The following is a 19,460-nucleotide window of genomic DNA, read 5'->3' as shown; positions in this document are numbered from 1 at the left end:
AAAGGGTGTTATTGCAAGGGGGGAGAGGGAGAGAAAACTACAGGAATGTTACTTGAGAAAAACCAGCAGTGGAACTAAAGATATACTTATTATTATTGCTAACATTAAAATACATACCTAAATAGGGCAAGTGGAAAAAATAACAGTCAGTAAGAATTCCATAAAGCAGCAACTATGCAAAGCAGAAACCAGATGTAGATTGCCAGAAGGTTTAATAAAGGAACAGCATAACGGTCAGGGTGTGTTTGTTTTCAAATGGGTGGATCCTACCAAAAACACCAAGCCACGTGTTAGGCTTTTCTCCAGCCCTCACTAACTGAACCTGCTTTGGGATGACAACTTGGCCCAGGTGAAGTACTACAGTTTGGATTACAGACCTGGCACCAACACAGATTTCATTTAAATGATCTTATAATAGGTAGGGTCTATCCGTAGAGAAATACTTGATTAAAAATAGGATGTTTTAGAGAAGCATTTGTATTTGGTCTTCACTTGTCCATAGCCTTCAGACAGCTACAAGGGGTTTTCTGGGGAAAGAAGAGAAGAAATCAGCAACACCAGAAAAATCCAAAGCCTCCAGAGGAGGCATCTTTTTCACATTCTAGACCTCATCCTGCAAAACATTTTGGTAGGTGGGTCTTCTGTGCGCAGTGGGTGGGATAAAGGCCCTGATGCCATAAATCCAACCAGAGAAAGCAGACCTGTGTTTTGGAAAAGCAGCGTCCTGACTCGTACCAGCACCACAGGCCCCCTCCTTGCAGCCAGCAGTCCCTAGGCAGGCAGAACAACCCAAAGGCAAGGGGCAGGGAGGTGCCAGCCTGCTCCTCATCGCTTACAGGACCAGCGTCCCGCATCGCAAGGCGGCTTCCGGCCGTGTGCAACAACTTGCATCTCTGACTAACATTTCACCATGCCCTTCTTTTCTTGTCCTTTTCTGGCTGCCTCCACTGCGAGTCTTGTTTCTTTCAACAGAGCTATTTTTATCTGGTTTGGGTCCCTTCCCTTTCACTCTTTTAGCCGCTACCCGTGTTTTTCCCATTCCTTTGAGTAGCTGGGAACTAATCCCTTTGTGGGTGGTTTGCAAGAGGTCTGTTGAGTTTGTCCTTGTGCCCGATTATCTTATTTTTTATTTTTAATCTTGCCTGGTTGTGTTTTATTTGGCAGTTTTATGCAGGGATTTGGTTTTAGTGTTTCATATCTGTTTTAATTCAGCCCATAGATGCCTCACAATAGGAAACTTAAGAAATGAGCTAAAATAAATAAGGATGACATTCAAATGGTTTCACACCACACATGGGCAAGAACAGAGTTGCTGCAATAAAGCATTTCAGTGATAAATGAATTAAAAGACCCAGACAAGAGGTAAACATCCAAAGGCGCCATTATCTAATGCCTTTCATCTGAAAGGACCCTGGAGCACTTTATTATATAGCTTTATAAATAAAAGGAGATCATAAAACAGATTAATATTCTGAAAGATCTAGCATGCTATTTGTACTGGAGTTTGTCATATACCCACAGCATTTTACAGCCTTTGGATGTCAGACAGTTCGGCATCCTGGTGACTGAGAGTTCCTGCCGTGGTCATTTCTGCTCTTTAGCTTGACTCAGTCTCTTACCACCGGGGTCCTTCAGTGACAAAAACCCTGCAGAATGGGGGAAGCAAACCCAAATGCTCTGCTACTGTCCAGCTACAGGAACAGCCGGTCTCCAGCGACAGAGCAGCTGCAGCACAGAGCCCTACCATCACACACGCAGTGGCTGGCTCCTGCGACTGTGTAAGGCACAACACTTCATCCCTGCCAGTGGGAGCAGGGCAGTCACATCTCCTTCCTTAGCACAGCCTTGACAAAGCATGAATGCTAGGGCTCCGCATTCCTAGCACATTCAGCAGAACACAGTAAAGAGCATAGCCTACAGCTCTTTGGTTAGAAAGATCAGACGTTGCTGGTCCAGATACATCACACCCCTCATTGCTGCCAACGAGAAGCGTGGTTTAAAATCCCCATCTGATCCCTTGGAACAACGCACTTAAAAATGACAAGTGATAGGAAATTTCAGAACAGATCCCACAGTTATTAGCCTCATCCTAGCCACCCAGAAATGAATAGAAATTGGTGAACAGCCTTCCGTCAAACAATTGTGTGGTTGCCATGATCAGCCTTGTTCCAAAAATTGTCAGCTGATTAAAAAAATCTTGGAAGCATTTTTTATTTCGGAACAGGTCTCTTACTTTCAACTTAAACTATTACTGGCTTGCAGAAATGGAAAATAAAGATCTTCAATTTTCTTTCAAGTATTTCAAGGTTTCCCCTCCCTATTTATTTCAAGTAGTGAACAAAGAAAGCAGCCTTTCTTTAAGAAGAATTACAAAGATCAAGAAGATTGAGTAGCATGGTTTTTGAAAAAAATATTTTTTTTAAGTTCAATACTTTCAAATTGGGGGAAAAAAATCTAACTTTTTCTCTTTATCTGCTTAATTTTTTTCCTCTTCTAAGAAGTAGAAAAAAATAGGCAAAACAGCCGCAAAACAAAATAGAAAGTTGTCACTATCTACAGAGTGGATGAATGTTTTACATAACCCATCATGACCCATTAAAATGAGTACTGGCCATGGGAATAGTTAATTAATAAATAATAACAACCCACCTTTCTCTACTATGGAAAATTATTAGGGAATAATTTCATTTTGCAACAAAGATAGCTAAATCTATACTGACAGAGGCAAGATACCCACAAGCACCACAGCACAGTACAGTGGAATTGTTACTAAAGAACACTTGTCCAAATAATTTGAAAAATTACCCACCATCACATTGGATAGTGAACCCCAAAAAGCCCCCTCCACAACCACTTGGAAACACGAAGAGCATTTAAAAAAAAAAATGCTTTACCCACTTTTTAAAGCCTCCTCTACTGCTTGCACACCTATCTGGAACTTTATGGGCCTCTGCCTCACTCTGGCAATATAAGGGCTTTAAAATGCACCTCCAGCCTTAAGGGTGATTTATTTAACAATAGCAACTGTTTACTCAATAAATTTGCACCCTATGTGTATTCAAAACTCACCTCTGCTGACATTCAAGGTAAGAAGTTATCACTGCAGAGTTAGCATAGTAAAGAAAAAAAGTATACACGCTTTTGTTGTTCCCACAACCAAATCAATCTCTTTGCTATTAAATACAACAGTTCATGCCACTGCATCTGCTTAAGACCACTGAAGACCCTTGTTGAAGAGACGGCATAAGAGACCTGGCCTACATTAATCTACAAAACCTTGATTACTGGTGAGGATGAAGAGCTCAACTTGATTTTCAGTCTAACATGGCATTTGCAGCACTGGTGAGGATGGAGCTAGTTTGTGGTAAACTGTCTGCATTTCTCAGGGGACTCCTGAGTTAGCTGAAAACAAGCAGCTCCTCCCCACATGCTACCTTACGTTCTCCAGCTTCCAGGCCTTCCCAAGGGAGCCACGCTAACGCGCTTCAGATTCAATTACCCATCTCTGATTCGCGCTCTTAATAACCACTGCAGCACATTAAGTACATCACAAAATTTTTAAAGAACACTTTAAGAGTCAAGCTCAACAGGACGAGTTAGATCTAACAACTCTAATGCCGTCAGTATCAGCACTGAACTCGGTTACTAAAACCTCCCATTAGCAAGAACTCTTACACCTCCGCTGGGCGCGATCTGCATCACTGGAATTGTTCTGAAGCTCCGAACAGGTAATTTCGAAGCTGACAGACTTATTGCGACTGAATCATAATAACCTGAATATAAAATACAACTAAAAAAAAAATCTCCATACTCTGACTGTTATAAGCCTTAAGTTTCAAGTTTTAAACTTAGCGATGCTATCCATCAAGGAATAGCTCAAAATTAGCTAGATATATGCCACAGAAGCACTGCATTGGTGCCCACGTGCTGTGGGGCCACATATTACTCATGACCAATCTCTGAAGATGAGTCATGAACATTTATTTTAAAATTGGCTTGTGAAATCAGATCCCCAGAAGAATACCAAGATGGAGTGACAAAAGCAAATGCTTTAAGACCAAGAAATGCTGGCTGTGTGGAATGATATAATATCTGGGCATATAAGAAAATTAATTAATTCTTCTTCACAGCTCCAAAGATGTTAAAATCATTACTTCCATTACTCAGAAAATGAGAAATACACCCTGATTATGGTGAAAAGATCAGCAAGAACCCAATTCTCCACAACATTCAGCTGCCTTGACCGCATGACTTCACGTATCCTCAAGCGGTCCGTGTCCTTCACTGCATATTTATTGATTTTCAAAGCAAATAATACAGAGTTTGTTCAGTAAACCATCCCTCATCTACAAGATACCACCCATGCACTCAATGGATGAGAATTCAAGAAAAAAAGGATGCGGTCAGATAATTAAAAACTGAATCATAATGCATATGTACAAACACAAAAAATGAATTGACATGGTAAATCAACTGCAGATAATTCTGACATTTCATAACTTCTGATAGCTTAATCATCCTGATACACAGTGGATGTCTGACAAATTGTTTAAGCTTTCCAAAAGAAAGAAAACCTTCATGTTGCTCCTGACATCCACCATCAATCCACAAAATGACAGGACTGATACCCACTATCTACATTTAACTAACAACTATTAAAGTTGTCATCTCTGGTTTTGATCACTCACTACAGAAGATAAAGCTATTCTGACCATAACTTGATAGTTGTGCACAAAACAAAGGGAATTTGGGACTGCAGAACAATAGGTCCAACTCCAGGGTCTGGCAGAAAGTCTTGTTACAAAAACAGCAGGTTTTTATACTCTATCCCCTCCAGTTATTCCTGTGCCTTACATCCAAACAGTCCCAAACTCCCACCCAACCCTCCAGGTTGCTCTGTTCCCCAGGTCCCACTCATTCCCACCTCTGCGTAAATTCTCAACTCTTTCCCTGTTCTTATGGACGTTGTTATCAGTTAATGAATAATTATAGTTCCCTACATCAAACTGGTTAACATATCCCCTACTTTAATAAAAACAACAAAAATAATAATGGGTGCTCATCACATAAAATTTTCAATTTTCCAACAGTAAACTAATAATATAGGAAATCTTACAACTTCTGGAGAATGAGTGGAAATAATGCTCAAAACCCAAATGCTACCATTATTTGCAACAGTAATTTAAGAACAACATTTTAATAGCAATCTATTTCTAATATTACTAGTAGTATTAGAAAAATCAACCTAAGAAACAAGGCAGCTTTGGTATTAAAAAGTTTTCAGTGTTTTGTCCTGAAGATTACAAACATAAGGACCACAAGAAACTTAAATAACAGCTACCCCAAAATACCAAGTTTAAAATATCTTAAGTGTGTCTTATCATTTTCAGACAGATACACTTGCTATTAAATCTCTCTGCTTTTCAGTACTAAAGCCTCACTCTGAGAAACTGCCTTAATAAAATATCTCAAGTGAAGTAACAAAATGCCTGTTCCTGCACAGTGATAGTTTTCATCTTGGGTATATATATCAAAAAGGTGTTTAGTTTCAGTTGTTATTACCACTGAGTCTTTACGACACTAAAAATGGGCAACTTGTAGGAAAGTAACACTGAAAGTATATGAATGGCTATAGGAAGAGCAGGCATTATTTCCTTCAAAACAAGACAGCCGAGCAAGCAAAATAGAGGAACAGAAAGCTTAGTCCTTTCCTTCTTCACCCTTCAGGCCCTGAGCAGTGAGCTGGCTGAGTATGTACAAAGTGACCACAGGGACTACTGGAACTGTTACCACAATTAACCCAATGAGATTCCAGTTTCATGTAGGGCCTTCAGTAATACATAATAATAAGGTGCCAAAGCCTAATTTGAATGTGTTTAAATCAACAGAATGATGTTATGGACACCGTAACACCTAACAATTTGAATAAGTAGTACTTATTAAAATGACAATGTTCTAATTTGTTAACCCTCCATGTGGATACATTTCTTCTGTAGTAAGTATTTACAACACAGGAGGACAAATTTTAACCTTAACCTTTCTTAATTTGAAACACCGTTTCATAGAATCATAGAAACACAAGGTTGGAAAGGACCTACAAGATCATCTAGTCCCACTATCGTCATATCACCAGTACTACCCACAAAGCTACTAAATCATATCTAGTCCAGGTGCTTCTTTAACACCGCCAGGGACGGTGACCCCACCACCTCCCTGGGCAGGCTGTTCCAGTGCCTGACCACTCTGAGAGAAACAGTTTTTCCTGATATCTAATCTAAATCTACCTAGGCACAACTTATGGCCATTTCCTTGAGTCCTATCATTAGTTATCTGGGAGAAGAGGCTGACCCCCTTCTCATCACAACCCCCCTTCAGGAAGTTTTAGAGAGCAATGAGGTCTCCCCTGAGCCTCCCCTTTTCCAGACTAAACAACCCCCAATTCCCTCAGCCGCTCCCCATAGGACTTGTGTTCCCAGGCCCCTCACCAGCTTCATAGCCCTTCTCTGGACACGCTCCAGGGCCTCGATGTACTTCTTGTACTGAGGGGCCCAAAGCTGAACACGGTACTCGAGGTGCGGCCTCACCAGAGCTGAGTACAGGGGGACGATCACCTCCCTGGTCCTGCTGGCTACGCTATTTCTAATACAGGCCAGGAAGACTTCTCATTTCCCTCAAACAAAACCAACATATATATTCTAATATATAATTCTCAATAAACAAGTGCTAAGTTTTTAAAATGTTTATAAATATTGCTAATATTCAAGAGACCCTATGACATGCAGACTTCTCTCACAAGTGGAGTGCAGGGTCTACACTCCCTATTTAGTAAAAGGACTAAGTCTGAAGAAACTGCAGGATATTATTCTGGAAGTAGTAAGAATTCTGGAAATGCAATGAAATTTAAATAAATCCTGTATAGGGTTGATAGCATTCCATGAGAAAAGAGCAATTCCTACTTTAACATCTGTGATCAATGGGGTGTCTGCAGGCAAAAGTAGACTTGTTAAGATGACATACGTGAGAAAGCATTTATCTTATGCACTGCTAAACATAACTTATGCTAACTGCTCACTTTGTACAGTAAAGCAGTCTGTGCCAGTAACGTAACATCAAATGTTCTTCCATTTCATACACTTGCTTCAGTACTGGTCCACTTTGGTCATGAACTATATTCCTGTAACTCATGCTGTAACCAGAACGAGAAGTGACAGGTACTTGCAAACTGCAGCCCTTCTTAGCCACTTAGTCATCCTCTGCATACTTTTAAGGACCTCGTATTTCAGGGAACCACATTTTGAGCATCCAGTCTCAGAAGTAAATACAATTCCTCCCACGGCAACGCATTAATTAACAAGGTATTTAACCTTATCACTTGAGTGCAGCTGCTGAAAGCACACCTTTCTCATAGGCTCCCAGAATACTTCTGAACCAAGGAGCAAGACATTTCTGAGACTGGTTCTACTCCAGCTACATCTGCGTCTCTCTCCCACACACACGCAGGTACATGCACTCATTTACCCAAGGTAGTGCTGATGTGCTGGCTGCAGATTTATTGGCAATTCTATTTTGTCTGTCCTTGACAGAACAGTTTCTTGCCATCTTATTTTACACACATTTGAGCCAATGCAGTAATTAGGGCACTACTCTCTTGTGACACAATTTCCCTCAGAAGTCAGATCTTCCCCTGCCTACATTTTGCATTTATGACTTCATTTTACTCGGAGCTGCAGATTTATATACCTTACAACAGACTTATGCTCTGCAGCTTCTACAAAAACTGCTTTCCAAGGGGCATGGGTTTTATTGGTCCTTGTGCCATGTGAACAGTTTCTTCCCCTCTTCAGCTGCTTAGCGAGGAATTTCCTTCTCAAATTCTGCTTCCCTTGTTAAGTTATCCTCACACCCAACAGCTTTGACTTTCTGCATTTTAATCATCTCTACCATTAATTCCTTGTGAGGATTTTGACTGTGCTCTTCAACTGCTTGACAATTTAGAGTATCATCTGGATTTATCCTGAGAAAGATGTTCTCTGCCTCCTCTGGCACATCAGTTTGTTCTTTCATTTTAGCCAAAGTCAAATTGCATCTCTTCATACTTCTACATCTGTATCACTTCCTGCCTGCCTCCAAGAGTTACGGTTTTTGATGTCACTCCACCAGTTTAGAACCAAAGGCTTTCACCTAGATTTACAGACAGCTTTCTGTTGTCTGCAGAGAGCTACCAAAAATGCCAATTGAGGCTCCACCAATGCACATCCTCCACCACCGACCTGAGAACCCTGCTGTTCATCAGGGTGCGTGGTTTAAGCTCCTTCCTGCTGGCATGTCTCTTGAATAGGAATGAATCAACTGTACTTTTGAGTTCCATTACAATCTGACTAGGCTAAACAAAGCTACAATTTTCTTCATTAATAACGTCATCTTTGTAAATTTAATTCCCTTAAAATGCAAAAAAAAAAAAGGGGGGGGGGATGTATAGGGATAGTTTTCCAATACACTCATTTCTCAAATAATTCCAGAGCTGGACTGTCACAATTCTATACTGAAATCTTAAGACTACCAATTCTATTTGAAAATTCACAAACATAAGGTTTCTCAAATAAAGTTAATTATTGTTACTTCCTGTAAAATTTGCTAGACAAACAGATTACTTCTCTTCAAAGAAACTTGTAATGCAAAGAGAATACTGAGAATTCCCTCAGAAATTTTGCACATGTTCATAAGAGACGCTACGAGAGTAGAGATGCTGGTTGCCCAAGGACAAGTGCCTGTATTGTTTTTTGTCTATCCTACTACATTCTGTCTACACTTGACAAGCAATTACTTGGTGCTTTATGTTCAATTATATTGTGAAATGTTTATAGTTTGTAATGGGTATCTTATCTGTTCAGACTATCTGTAATTTGATGAATTCCTCTGGGAACCGTTTAAAGCAAGGCAGTGTCCTTAATGACTATTAAGGCTCAGAAAAGCTATCATAAAACCTGATTTCTCCACTATTCAAATGCTCCGCAGATCCTGTACCTATACATATACAAGGCCTTCACAATTACATATTTAGTTGTGACTTTCCTTATTAAGGTGCTCATATACCAAGCTTAGATACGAACACAGCAGTAATCTCACCTCTTTACTATACCTATAGGGTTTCTAATCGTTAAACTTAAAGAAAAGGCTATGAAAGACTTTTTGCATGCCGTGGAACATATTTAAGCTTCATCAGAAGTCTGATTTAAAATTAATAATTTAAAATACTGGTAAGAAAAAGACTAAGTAATCCTCTTAATGAAGAGGATTAACATGTATTTTAGCTCTTTTAATGCTTGCATTAAGAAATTAAAAGCACACAGCCTAAGCCCACACAGACAGTTCAGAAAAAGTTGTAATAAAGGAGCCTGCATAAAATCTCAGTGTTTGTCCTTTCTGCAAATAAGGACTGAGAAAAGCCTGGCAACATTAGTCACAAAGCAAAAAGTTAACAGAACCAACCCGGTCAGGCACAGGACCCGTTCTCCTGCCGGTCCCTTCTCACAGAAGCACCAATTCTACCTCTCTCTGCAGCACTATATATATATATATATTTTTTGTGGCTACAACCATTTGAGGACAGAGGAAGGGCATGGTTTGTAGACAGATTTCACAACTTTTATTGTATTAGCTAGCAGTGTTGTAAAAACCAGGCAAGCTTTCAGAAATACAAGCGCTTGTATGCCCAAAAGCATACCTTACTTTTCCAATTACACCAGCTTGCCTTAACAAAAACATAGTAATTCTGCCTACAAGCCTTGTCCTGTCTTCTCTGTGCAGTGTCAGGAAAGCAGAAGAGAAGATCTGCAGTACCACTGCAGTTTACATCAGCATGTGCCTTGTACCAACGAGGCGCCTATAGCCAAAAGGCATCATTACGGCATCTCTCTACCTCAAGATTTCTTAAGCGTTCACAAACAGCAGCTGTTCCAGACGTGTCTGAGGACAGCGACTGATACGAGGTACCCATGCTGTCGGCTCACAAGTCAAATCCTTTTTTTTCTAACCGTAACAGAAATCACACTTAAGATTCAAATGCAAGTTACAATTAAAGCAAAGTTCTGTTTTGTGGTTTTTTTTTTTAAATCTGTATTTTTTCCTATGTTCTTACCAGTAACACTACAAACCAACAAACACTGCTGAGAAGGTTTATTTGTTGCTTTTGGTTTTAATGGACTTGCAGAAAGAGCCTGCTCTGCCAGAATTGCTCTGAACTTTCGCACGCAACCCCCAAAAGGTAGGCAGACTAAAGGAAAGCTTTCTTTGTAATACAGGAAAAAAAGGATTTGTAACCTCCTTCCACTCTAAAACAAAACCAAACCAAGAACTGTCCAGAGACTTCCATAACAATAGTAGTATGAGAAGCAGCATTTATTGAATGCTTTTTGAAAGGACAGTGTTCCTTTGAAAAGCTGTAACTAAAAATAATTCATTTGACACCTTAGCTGAGATACATTTACATCCCTTTTCACTTCCAAATCCTGTGCTAAACAAAACGGTGGTTTTTTTTTTTTCTGCAGCTACAGTCATGCACTTGGACACTCCAAGAAAGTCAAATAAATGAGCACTTCACTTTATGTTTACAGTAAAAATCGTTATGCATACTCGCTAATGTATTCAGCATGTTACTTAATTCACTGGATCAGAATTTGCATATCCTTGCACTACTTGGTAATGTTTCAGTCCAGCAATTAGCATACTGAATCTTACTAAATACATCAAAAATGACTTTTTAGTTCGCACAATGAAAAATATACACCTGCAAAACATTTTAAAATACTAATGATTAAGAAACATCAAGTGCCATAGAACCATTAGCATCTTAATACACTAGACACAACAGAATCTATTAAAATAAATGCCTACAACAGCACCATCCAACCAATTTGATTTGCAGGCATCTTGTAAATCTTTCACTGGGAGAGAAGATCCCTGTAAAGCTAATTGATGTCTACAGAGGATAAGGTGTAGGGTGTTTTTTCTTTTAATCATCTTTCACAGACCTCCTTGGAAATAGCTCCCCTGAGACCTCAGGATGGACCAGATGGTATTGTAAAAAATTATTCAGCCTTCAGAACCTACTGGTCACACCAGGTGAAACCCTGCCCTTGCTGAAATGACCAGGTATTTTGCATTTAATCTGTAATTTACTACAGAGTCAGAAAAGGAAAGTACTCAAGTACTTTTCTAACGCTGTTTCCCAATACAGTCAAGAGAAGCCACGTGATGTCAAAATCAGAGACTTCTACACATCACTCCAATTCCTGCACAGCATTGCGTTTACACACGCAGGGAAGGGGAAGGAATATTTTAGGCCACCGCACCTCAGCAGCTCCCTGGCTGCCTTGTGGTACAAGGGCACATCTCCCCGACTTCTAGCCTTTCTCCCACGCTTAAGAAACCCCCAGACCAGCAGCCTCCACCAGTCTCTTCTCAGAGGCCAAGGGAATTGCTCCAGAGCCAAACAGAACCGTGCACCTCCGCGGCCTTTCCCACCTGCTCCATCCACTGTGTGCCCCGAGACACGTCCCCTGCCACGGCCAGGGACGGGAGGTGCTTGCTCCTACCACACATGAAGCAGCCGCAGCTGCACGGCACACGTTTCTCCTTCCTTCTGCACCACAGTTACCTCTGCCTTTGATACACATCAATTTTAATTTTAATTGTTAGAATGCTTACCCTTACGTTAATGAGAATCAGGATTATAAATATTTTTTTTTTAAATAAAAGGGATCTGTCACAAAATGTGCTATTTTCACTTCCTGCCATAGAACAAATGGAATATGCTTATTTTTATCCTTTGTTCTCCCTAGAAACTACAGAAACATCAGGCTGTTAATTAAAGTAATATAGCAGCCACTTCCTAGCTTCCAATTCTAATAACCAACCTTGAAGCAAATGAAAAAAACAACCTTGGCTCAAACTACCAAGCATTTCAGTCGCAATTACTGTCCGATGCGATGAATCATGCGAATGCACCACTGCAACATGCCTGTCAGTAACGCAGTCCTAGGGATTCTTCATTCCCATTTGTTCTGATATGTCTGTACCAGCATGCCTATAGCAGAAAAGGAGCTGTGTACCAAAAGGTTTCAGTGAATCTTTTCAGCAACCATAAAAACATCACAGAAATACATGACTAGCACCCACCTTCACAACCTGCTTAAACACAGGCTCATGTTCTTGCCCCTAAGCAGTGCTGCTTTTACCTTTTCAAGATTTTCACCCTAAAACTGAAATATGACGTACTGCTCTGCCCACAGCATATTACTAATTATACCCCAAACGGAAAGCATTTAGCTTCTGTGTTTTCACCTCTCCTGCTTGTTCATTACCGCATTTGATTCTTTATAATTGAATGCATACTAATATTAAAGCAGCAATGTATGTCAGAAAAAGCAAAAAACTTTACTTGTCACACTAACTTTATCCCAAAGAAAAATGTGCAGATGTATAAATCATTTCTGAGAACAAGATAACACAATGCAATCCCGCAAGTGGTCATTGAAATACACAGGCACTTACATTTTTAAGTCAAAGACACCCTTTGGGCATTTTCTGTACAACAAACGCAACTTTAGTCAGACACATACACCAGGACATGCTTGTAAAATTAGCATTTTTCAATGCATGAGGTGATACACAAAAGACAAGGTTGCTGTTGGCTTCCTATTAAGATGAGAAGGGAAAATAAAAACATGTACTATACTACTTAAGCAAACATCTGCAATAAGTGCTGTTCAACACTTTATTTAAAGAATTTTTCAACAGATCGTTTCTTTAGAAAACATCTTTCCTTCTATAACTATCCTCTTGTACATTCCACTATTTACCTCTAAGTAGTACCAACCCTTGCATTTCAGTTTCATTCCTAGGAAAACCAGTAGGATTATTCCATAAGAGACAGGACAACACTCAGTAAGCCTGGTGAAAAGTATTTTATAATGCATCGTCTCGCATTACTACACCAATGCCCAAAAAGTACCACAGCAGGAAAATTTGACAGCAGCCACAGACTCACCACAAAGCTAGCTGCTCTAAAAGCCATTTCCCTTCTTCCTTAGGTAGGGCACATTTTTGACACCACCACAGCAGCCTTGTACAGAGAAGTGAATGACCAGAATAGAGACCACCAATTCTTACATTTTCTGCTACCAGAAAGACTGTTTACAGAAACACAACCCTTTTTATTTATGACAAGCTTGACTCAGCACAATTTAAGAGCCCAAATCAGGGGAAAAAAAAAAAATCACACATTTTAATTTCATTTGAGATTCTTGTGCCAATCACTGTGAGGGGAAAGGATGCACAAACAGCACAGCTCAATATACACAGCAATGATGCAGCGACCCAGAAAGAGAATCTCATGGCCGATCGCATTAAGTAAAGCAAAACTAGCCCAAACCAAAGGGCAGCATGCACATCAGCATCTTTTTCACTTAACTGGCACATACTTAAGCCTACCCTTGTATTTTCACATTCTGCAACAAGATTTCACGTTCCCATGAACAGCACTTCCTCTGTTGTTTCCAATACACATATTATGCAAAAGCAGAAAAATAGGTGCCCAGTTCACAGAATAGTTAGAGAAGAAAATAAGGAGAAATGGAAATGTGATCTTTGCATCTCGCATTTCAAAAACAAAATCAAATCTGCAACTGAAAGTTCTACTGAGAACACAAGGTGGCCCAGAGCAGACTGCTAGATTAAAACACAGCTCCTCCCTTCAGGAAGAGGCGCATTCAAGTTTTTTTTGACTGTATTCCATACAAATATGTACATGAATCTGTCTCTCATCTATAAACATAATCTATGTAACATACAATACACCCCAGTCTATACATACCTGTGTACAAAGTGTGTGCAAGTAGTTATTTAAGACTAAATAATTATGCCTCACTGCTTTATTCCTTAAAAACTGGATCTTCATTGGTATTAACACAAGAACCAAACCCATCCACCCCCCAATCTTAGGTGCTACTTATGTCAAAAGGGCAATTTGTATTACAGTCAAACAAATAAGTAGCACAAAAGACAAGAAAAAGAGCATTGTATCTTTGGTTTTAACTTCAGAACATATGACATTATTCCTCCTGCAGATCTAGGAGCAAAGCTTTGATACAGACAAACTCTTTTCGAAGAGCATATCCAATGCAAACGTAGCTTAACTAAAACACACGCTTAACACAGCAAGAAAAGAATTCTTACACCTGCCCTTAACAGCCTGCACACTACTGGGCATCCTTGACACTTCCCTTGAAGCGTTATGCAGAGAAACAGATAGATGCCTGGAAGACAATAAAGCACTGCTGAAATACCAGCTTCTACCAACAGATTTACCCCTTTCAGAAAAAATACACTGAAGAGGTTTTGTATCATTGTAATCAGGACAATGCCTTGCATCCTGAAGTTACAGTATTGTACTGCAGGGCACCTTGTCATTTTTCTGGTATGTCCCATTTGTTCCATTTACTAACAAACTTAAATTTTCCTGCAGGTGACAGCTACGACGACACTGCCGCCTGCTGCAGGACAGTCTGGTATGCAGTTTCTGAAAACTGGCAGGCTATATCTGAGCTCCTCTCTCACCCCTCTGCCTTTCCATTACTCTTCGAAGCCAGACTTTAATGTTATGCAAAAGCAGTCAGCTATCACAGTTTTTAATGCTCTTAAATGCATTTGTCGAGTTTGCCTGGAAATTGGGCAAACTCCAGACCTGCTTCCAAAGAACATCCTCACCATAAGCCTCAAGCTTTTCAATCTATCAAAAAAACCTCCAAACACATTTGGATTAGTCCTGAGCCTCCTCCATACTCCTCCCCTACCAGGTTACAAGCAGAAATGCTCTACAAGAATTACTGCTATTATTTGCAAAGCCAGCTCCAAGCTCGATCGTTAAATCGTAACACACGGTTTGCTTACCTCGCTGTTGTGGCCCCTCAAATTGAAGTTGATTCTCTGAGGGGTGTTCCGGTCCCTCCTGCAATGGCTGGAAGTAAAAGTGACGCCTACAACTCCTCTGCCATTGCCTGTTGCCAACCAGCCTTCCTCATAGTACCGCCTCCTGCACACGGGCTTCTCCTTCTCACTTTTGGGAACTCTCCCTTTCCAGGAGAGGCAGAGGATGTTGGAATCGCTGCAAAGAACAGGCCCATGTTCCACTGCTGCATACATGCTTTTTAAATATTTTATTTTTTGACATAAGAAAGTGATGTGTCTAGTGCACAAAATTTAAATCAATTTATTTTTTTTTTTATTGATAAGACTGACCTGGGATAGATCATTGAAAGGGAGGAGGATGGGGTCAGTGTTTATAAATATCCACCAAATGCATAGTGAAAAATTCCTCTATAAAAGATGATGGCAGTTGGCTAAGAAAAAGTAACGCTTAAAAAAAAATTCAGGTTCATTTTTGTTTTCGAGTCTGTAGAGTGAGGGTGCACTTATCCTTTGGAGAAACAGCTACTTCATAAGAGGCGCTCAAGAAATGGTTAAGTCATCTTTTTGCTCAACTTGATATAATCTTTATACAGCCTGAGATTCCAGTTTAGCGTAATGCAATTCCAGAGACAAAGAGTTGCAAATGTGTAGGTTTCAAGTAACTTAAGGCTTTTAAGATTTCCTCCAGTCAGATTTTCTTCAAAAGTTCAGTTGCAGAAATTTAAACACACGCACATACATATATATGTATATATATGACATTCATCTTTTCCAAGCTGCCCTCTGGCATATCTTTTCCATCTGATGTATTTCTGCTGCTAAAGCTGAAAGAGATTGCATAAAGGGAAAAAAAGGCACACAAACCGTGCGAAACAACAGACCCAAACTTGTGCAGGCACTGGTGTGCCAGGCCAGATGTAAAATCCCTCTTGAACTGCTCGTTGGACTCAAAAGTTTTTGCAATCCAAAGCCAATCCAATTTTCATTGCAGCACTTTTTTTCCACCAGAGACCCAACACAGCCTGAACTGTTTATCACGCTATCTTGCCTGCTTTCCCACTTTTTGCCGCCACACACGAATGAAAAAGAAACCCCCTCTTCATTTATAGTGGAATCAAAAACACTCTAAAGCTTTTAGCTTTCAAAGCAGGTAAGTTTGCCTCAGGTGAACCATGAAGTTGTCTCTCGTCCAAAACAGGCTAAAATGTCAAGCTCGTTTTCCTTTACTTTTCCCTTTTTTTCTGCTACAAGGAATCACAGACTTTTCATCCTACTGTAAAAAACAAATGCCAGAATTAAAGCACATCAAGTAAGCGCTCTTTCAAAATCTTCTAAAATTCAAGGAAGGAAGAAATATAATCATCTAAAAAAGAAAAAGAAGCAGCATTAAAAATCTGACTTCCTGGTTTCACTATTTCTCTAGGTATTCTCCTTGCTTGTTTGATCGGATCTTTCCTTCTTGATGCTTGTCTACAGCACAGATTCATAGTTCCAGACACAACATTTGCAGCTGTACAAGAAGGAAACATATGAAGTATTCCAATCGTTTTATTTGAGTAACATTTATGAGCTCAATCAATTAGTATTTATACCACACTAAGTGAAAAGAGGAAAAAGGAGAGGGAGAAAGAATATGCAAGGCGATGAGCTGGTTAACTCAAGAAGGATGACGAGGTTTGCTCAGTTCAATGCCCAGACTTGTCCCATAGTTCCTCAACTTACTTACTTCCAGTCATCATTACTCAACACGTGGTCACGATTTATTAGTCCATTCACAAACTACTGAGGCCAAAGCAAAATGTGCCAAAGATCATACATTATTCCTCTGCAATAGCAAAATCAGTTTCCTCTGCCCTCGGTATTCTTCTGTTTCCCTCACAGTTATTGATTTAGATTGTGGAGGTATTTATTAGGCCTTTTCAGTGTGTAGCGTGTTTTTTCTTCCTCTTCTTGCAAACTTTTTTCACCCGTGAAGACCATGGGGAAAGCTGAACATTACTGGCAGGTGTCTTTTCATGGGTTACCGATTCCTGTGCTGGAAAGGTGCTCCATCTGGTTCTTAAATTAATTTTCATCAATTGCAAAGCTCTCAGGAATACGCAAGAGTAAGTCTATGTGATGACAAGGACATGTGCGTTTTCATGTACATGCAGTACACACCAGCTCAATCAATCTGGTACTCAGAGCTGCATCTGCCTTCTCAGCTTAGCTGTGGTAATCTTGTAAGACGCCCGACATTCAAAGCTTGAAATCCCTGTGTTCTTCCAATTCTGAAAGACAAAACACACACACATACGCACACAAGAAAAAGAAAAAAGTGAAAAAATAAGAAAATAAGCCACAAAACAACTTTGATTACTGTCACAGTAGTTCCTGTATCTCTAAGAATTATGTTTAAGGATTTTATATAGGGCTCCTATAAAATATATGTTGTATATAGATACACGCAATATTCAGACACATAGTACGATATTTTCTTTTTCACAATTGATATGTATAACTAATGAAATGTATCCAGGAAGGATACACTATGAAAAAATTTTGTTGGCCACAGTCACTGGGGAAAACTCTTAGGAAATGATTGCAACTTTGTGGGGCAAGGGTCGGGAAGGGAGGTGACAGCGGCAGAACAGATGCAGAGTTAGATCCCAAGAGACAAAACCAGGATCACAGACTGGCTGGGACCTCTGGAGGCCATCTGGTCCAACCCTCTGCTCAAGCAGGGCCACCCAGAGCAGGCTGCCCAGGACCACATCCGGGCAGCTTTTGAAGATTTCCAAGAAATTCTCTGTAACATCTGTAACATGCCCAGAGATTTTGTAACATCTCTGAACAACTTGTGCCAATGTTTGATGATAACCGTACCCTCACAGTAAAGTGCCTCCTTATGTTCAGGAGAAGCCTCCTGTGCTCCAGCTGGTGCACACTGCCTTTTATCCCAGCACTGGGCACCACCAAAAAGAGCCGGGCTCCATCCTCATTGCACCTTTCCTTCAGGTATTTATAGACATGGATCAGATTCCCCGCCCCCCAAGACTTTTCTCCTCCAGTCTGAACAGTCCTGGCCCTCCCAGCCATTTTTCATATAACAGATGCTCCAAACCACGAGGAAGTGTGTTAAAAGTAACAGTCCCGAAAGAATAAAGCAATCATCTGTCTTTGTATTACTGCTTTCAGGAAGTCTAAGGTGCTACAAAATTAAAGCCTAGATGTTTGAATAAATACAGATGGACTTTAAAGACTACTCAAATCCTACTTAATTCTCCATTTGAAAAAGTGGAAAAAATTACCCCAATTCTGTTTATATGTAAAGCGTATAACTAGAGTAAAAGAGATCAAACAAAAGGGTGCCCAGGATATTCCAGAGATATATCTGAAGTGCAAATGAACAGTTACTACATCTATACAGATACTGCTAAAGGGAACTCATTTAAATTAAGAATTGCATTTGTTACATTCATTGGAACTGTAAAAATGGTCTTGTCTATACTACATATAACACTATTAATCTCACCTTTTGAGTAGCTAACTATTTTTCAGTTTAGCATAGATGTACCAATAATAATTTAATAAATAAACATGGATGGATAGGTAGATAACAAGGCAAGGCCATAAGATGGTTTACAAAACAATTTGGCTAGCAAACTTATCAGGAAAACTATCCATGAGGTTTGGTTAGTCGTTTCAGACTTTTCAGCATTACAACTAGCCAAGATTTAAAAACAATAGTTGTTACCTTTTTTTCCCCCCCCCATCATACCATGAGGATGATATAAGAAATGCTATGTAGATTTCCCAGATCTATGGTGCTTTTCAATTGCATTCCAAAGACAGTTCATATTACAGAAAAATCAGATAAAAACTTTCAGAACGCAACAGTTTGAAGAAGAAAAACTGCATTTATCGTATGAACAAACTTGATCCTGTACCTGGAAAATCAGAGCTATTATTTCCATACCCACTGGCGTGTTCCTCCTGAACAGATTTGCATTCAGGAGTAAACATTTTATAATACCAACATCTATATTATGATGCAAGCTTTATCCTACTGAGACAACAACACTTTTTATTAAGAAGTCTCCGAAACATCAGTAAGAGCAGTATGAGTTAAGTAAACAGAAATGTTTGAACTGTGAAAGTACCGTAACTTCAAGCGGACTTTAAAATACAACTGTAGATCCAGTGGCTTTGCACAACCTCTGAATGCAATTTCTGTCCTCAATCACTGCGTTAGAAAATCAACAAGTTTGAGAAAAGGACCCTTCTAGATCTTGGCCAGCAGATTTCTCTCATCTGAGTCTCATTTGCCGTCACTTTCAGGATTAGAGAAACCAAAGGCTTCTCTTCTTAAAAATACTCTTAACTGCATCAGGAAAGCTGGACAGGGAGAGATGACAAAATCTAAGTACAAAAGGAATAAACTCAGCTATTATTCAAATATCTTTCTCTCCAGGTATACCTTTCTCCTGCCTACAAGACAGGACATTTGTTTA

The 19,460-nt window shown here is 39.8% G+C and overlaps 1 protein-coding gene across 7 annotated transcripts in view; it reads right to left on the bottom strand.

The window, feature by feature from the left end:
• TULP4 (TUB like protein 4) overlaps positions 1–19,460 on the bottom strand; it is a 157,805-nt gene that overhangs the window by 113,013 nt on the left and 25,332 nt on the right. For all 7 annotated transcript variants that reach the window (XM_080584404.1, XM_080584398.1, XM_080584400.1 and 4 more), the window contains one exon: positions 14,950–17,237. In XM_080584404.1, the coding sequence (XP_080440530.1) occupies positions 14,950–15,201 (252 nt within the window). In that variant the 5' untranslated portion in view covers positions 15,202–17,237. The remainder of the gene's footprint in view (positions 1–14,949; positions 17,238–19,460) is intronic.

The sequence above is a fragment of the Anser brachyrhynchus genome (genome assembly GCF_964034855.1).
Source record: "Anser brachyrhynchus genome assembly, chromosome: 3".
NCBI lineage: Eukaryota > Metazoa > Chordata > Aves > Anseriformes > Anatidae > Anser > Anser brachyrhynchus.
The sequence above is the reverse complement of the archived record's forward strand: the minus strand, read 5'-3'. Positions and strand labels throughout refer to the sequence as shown.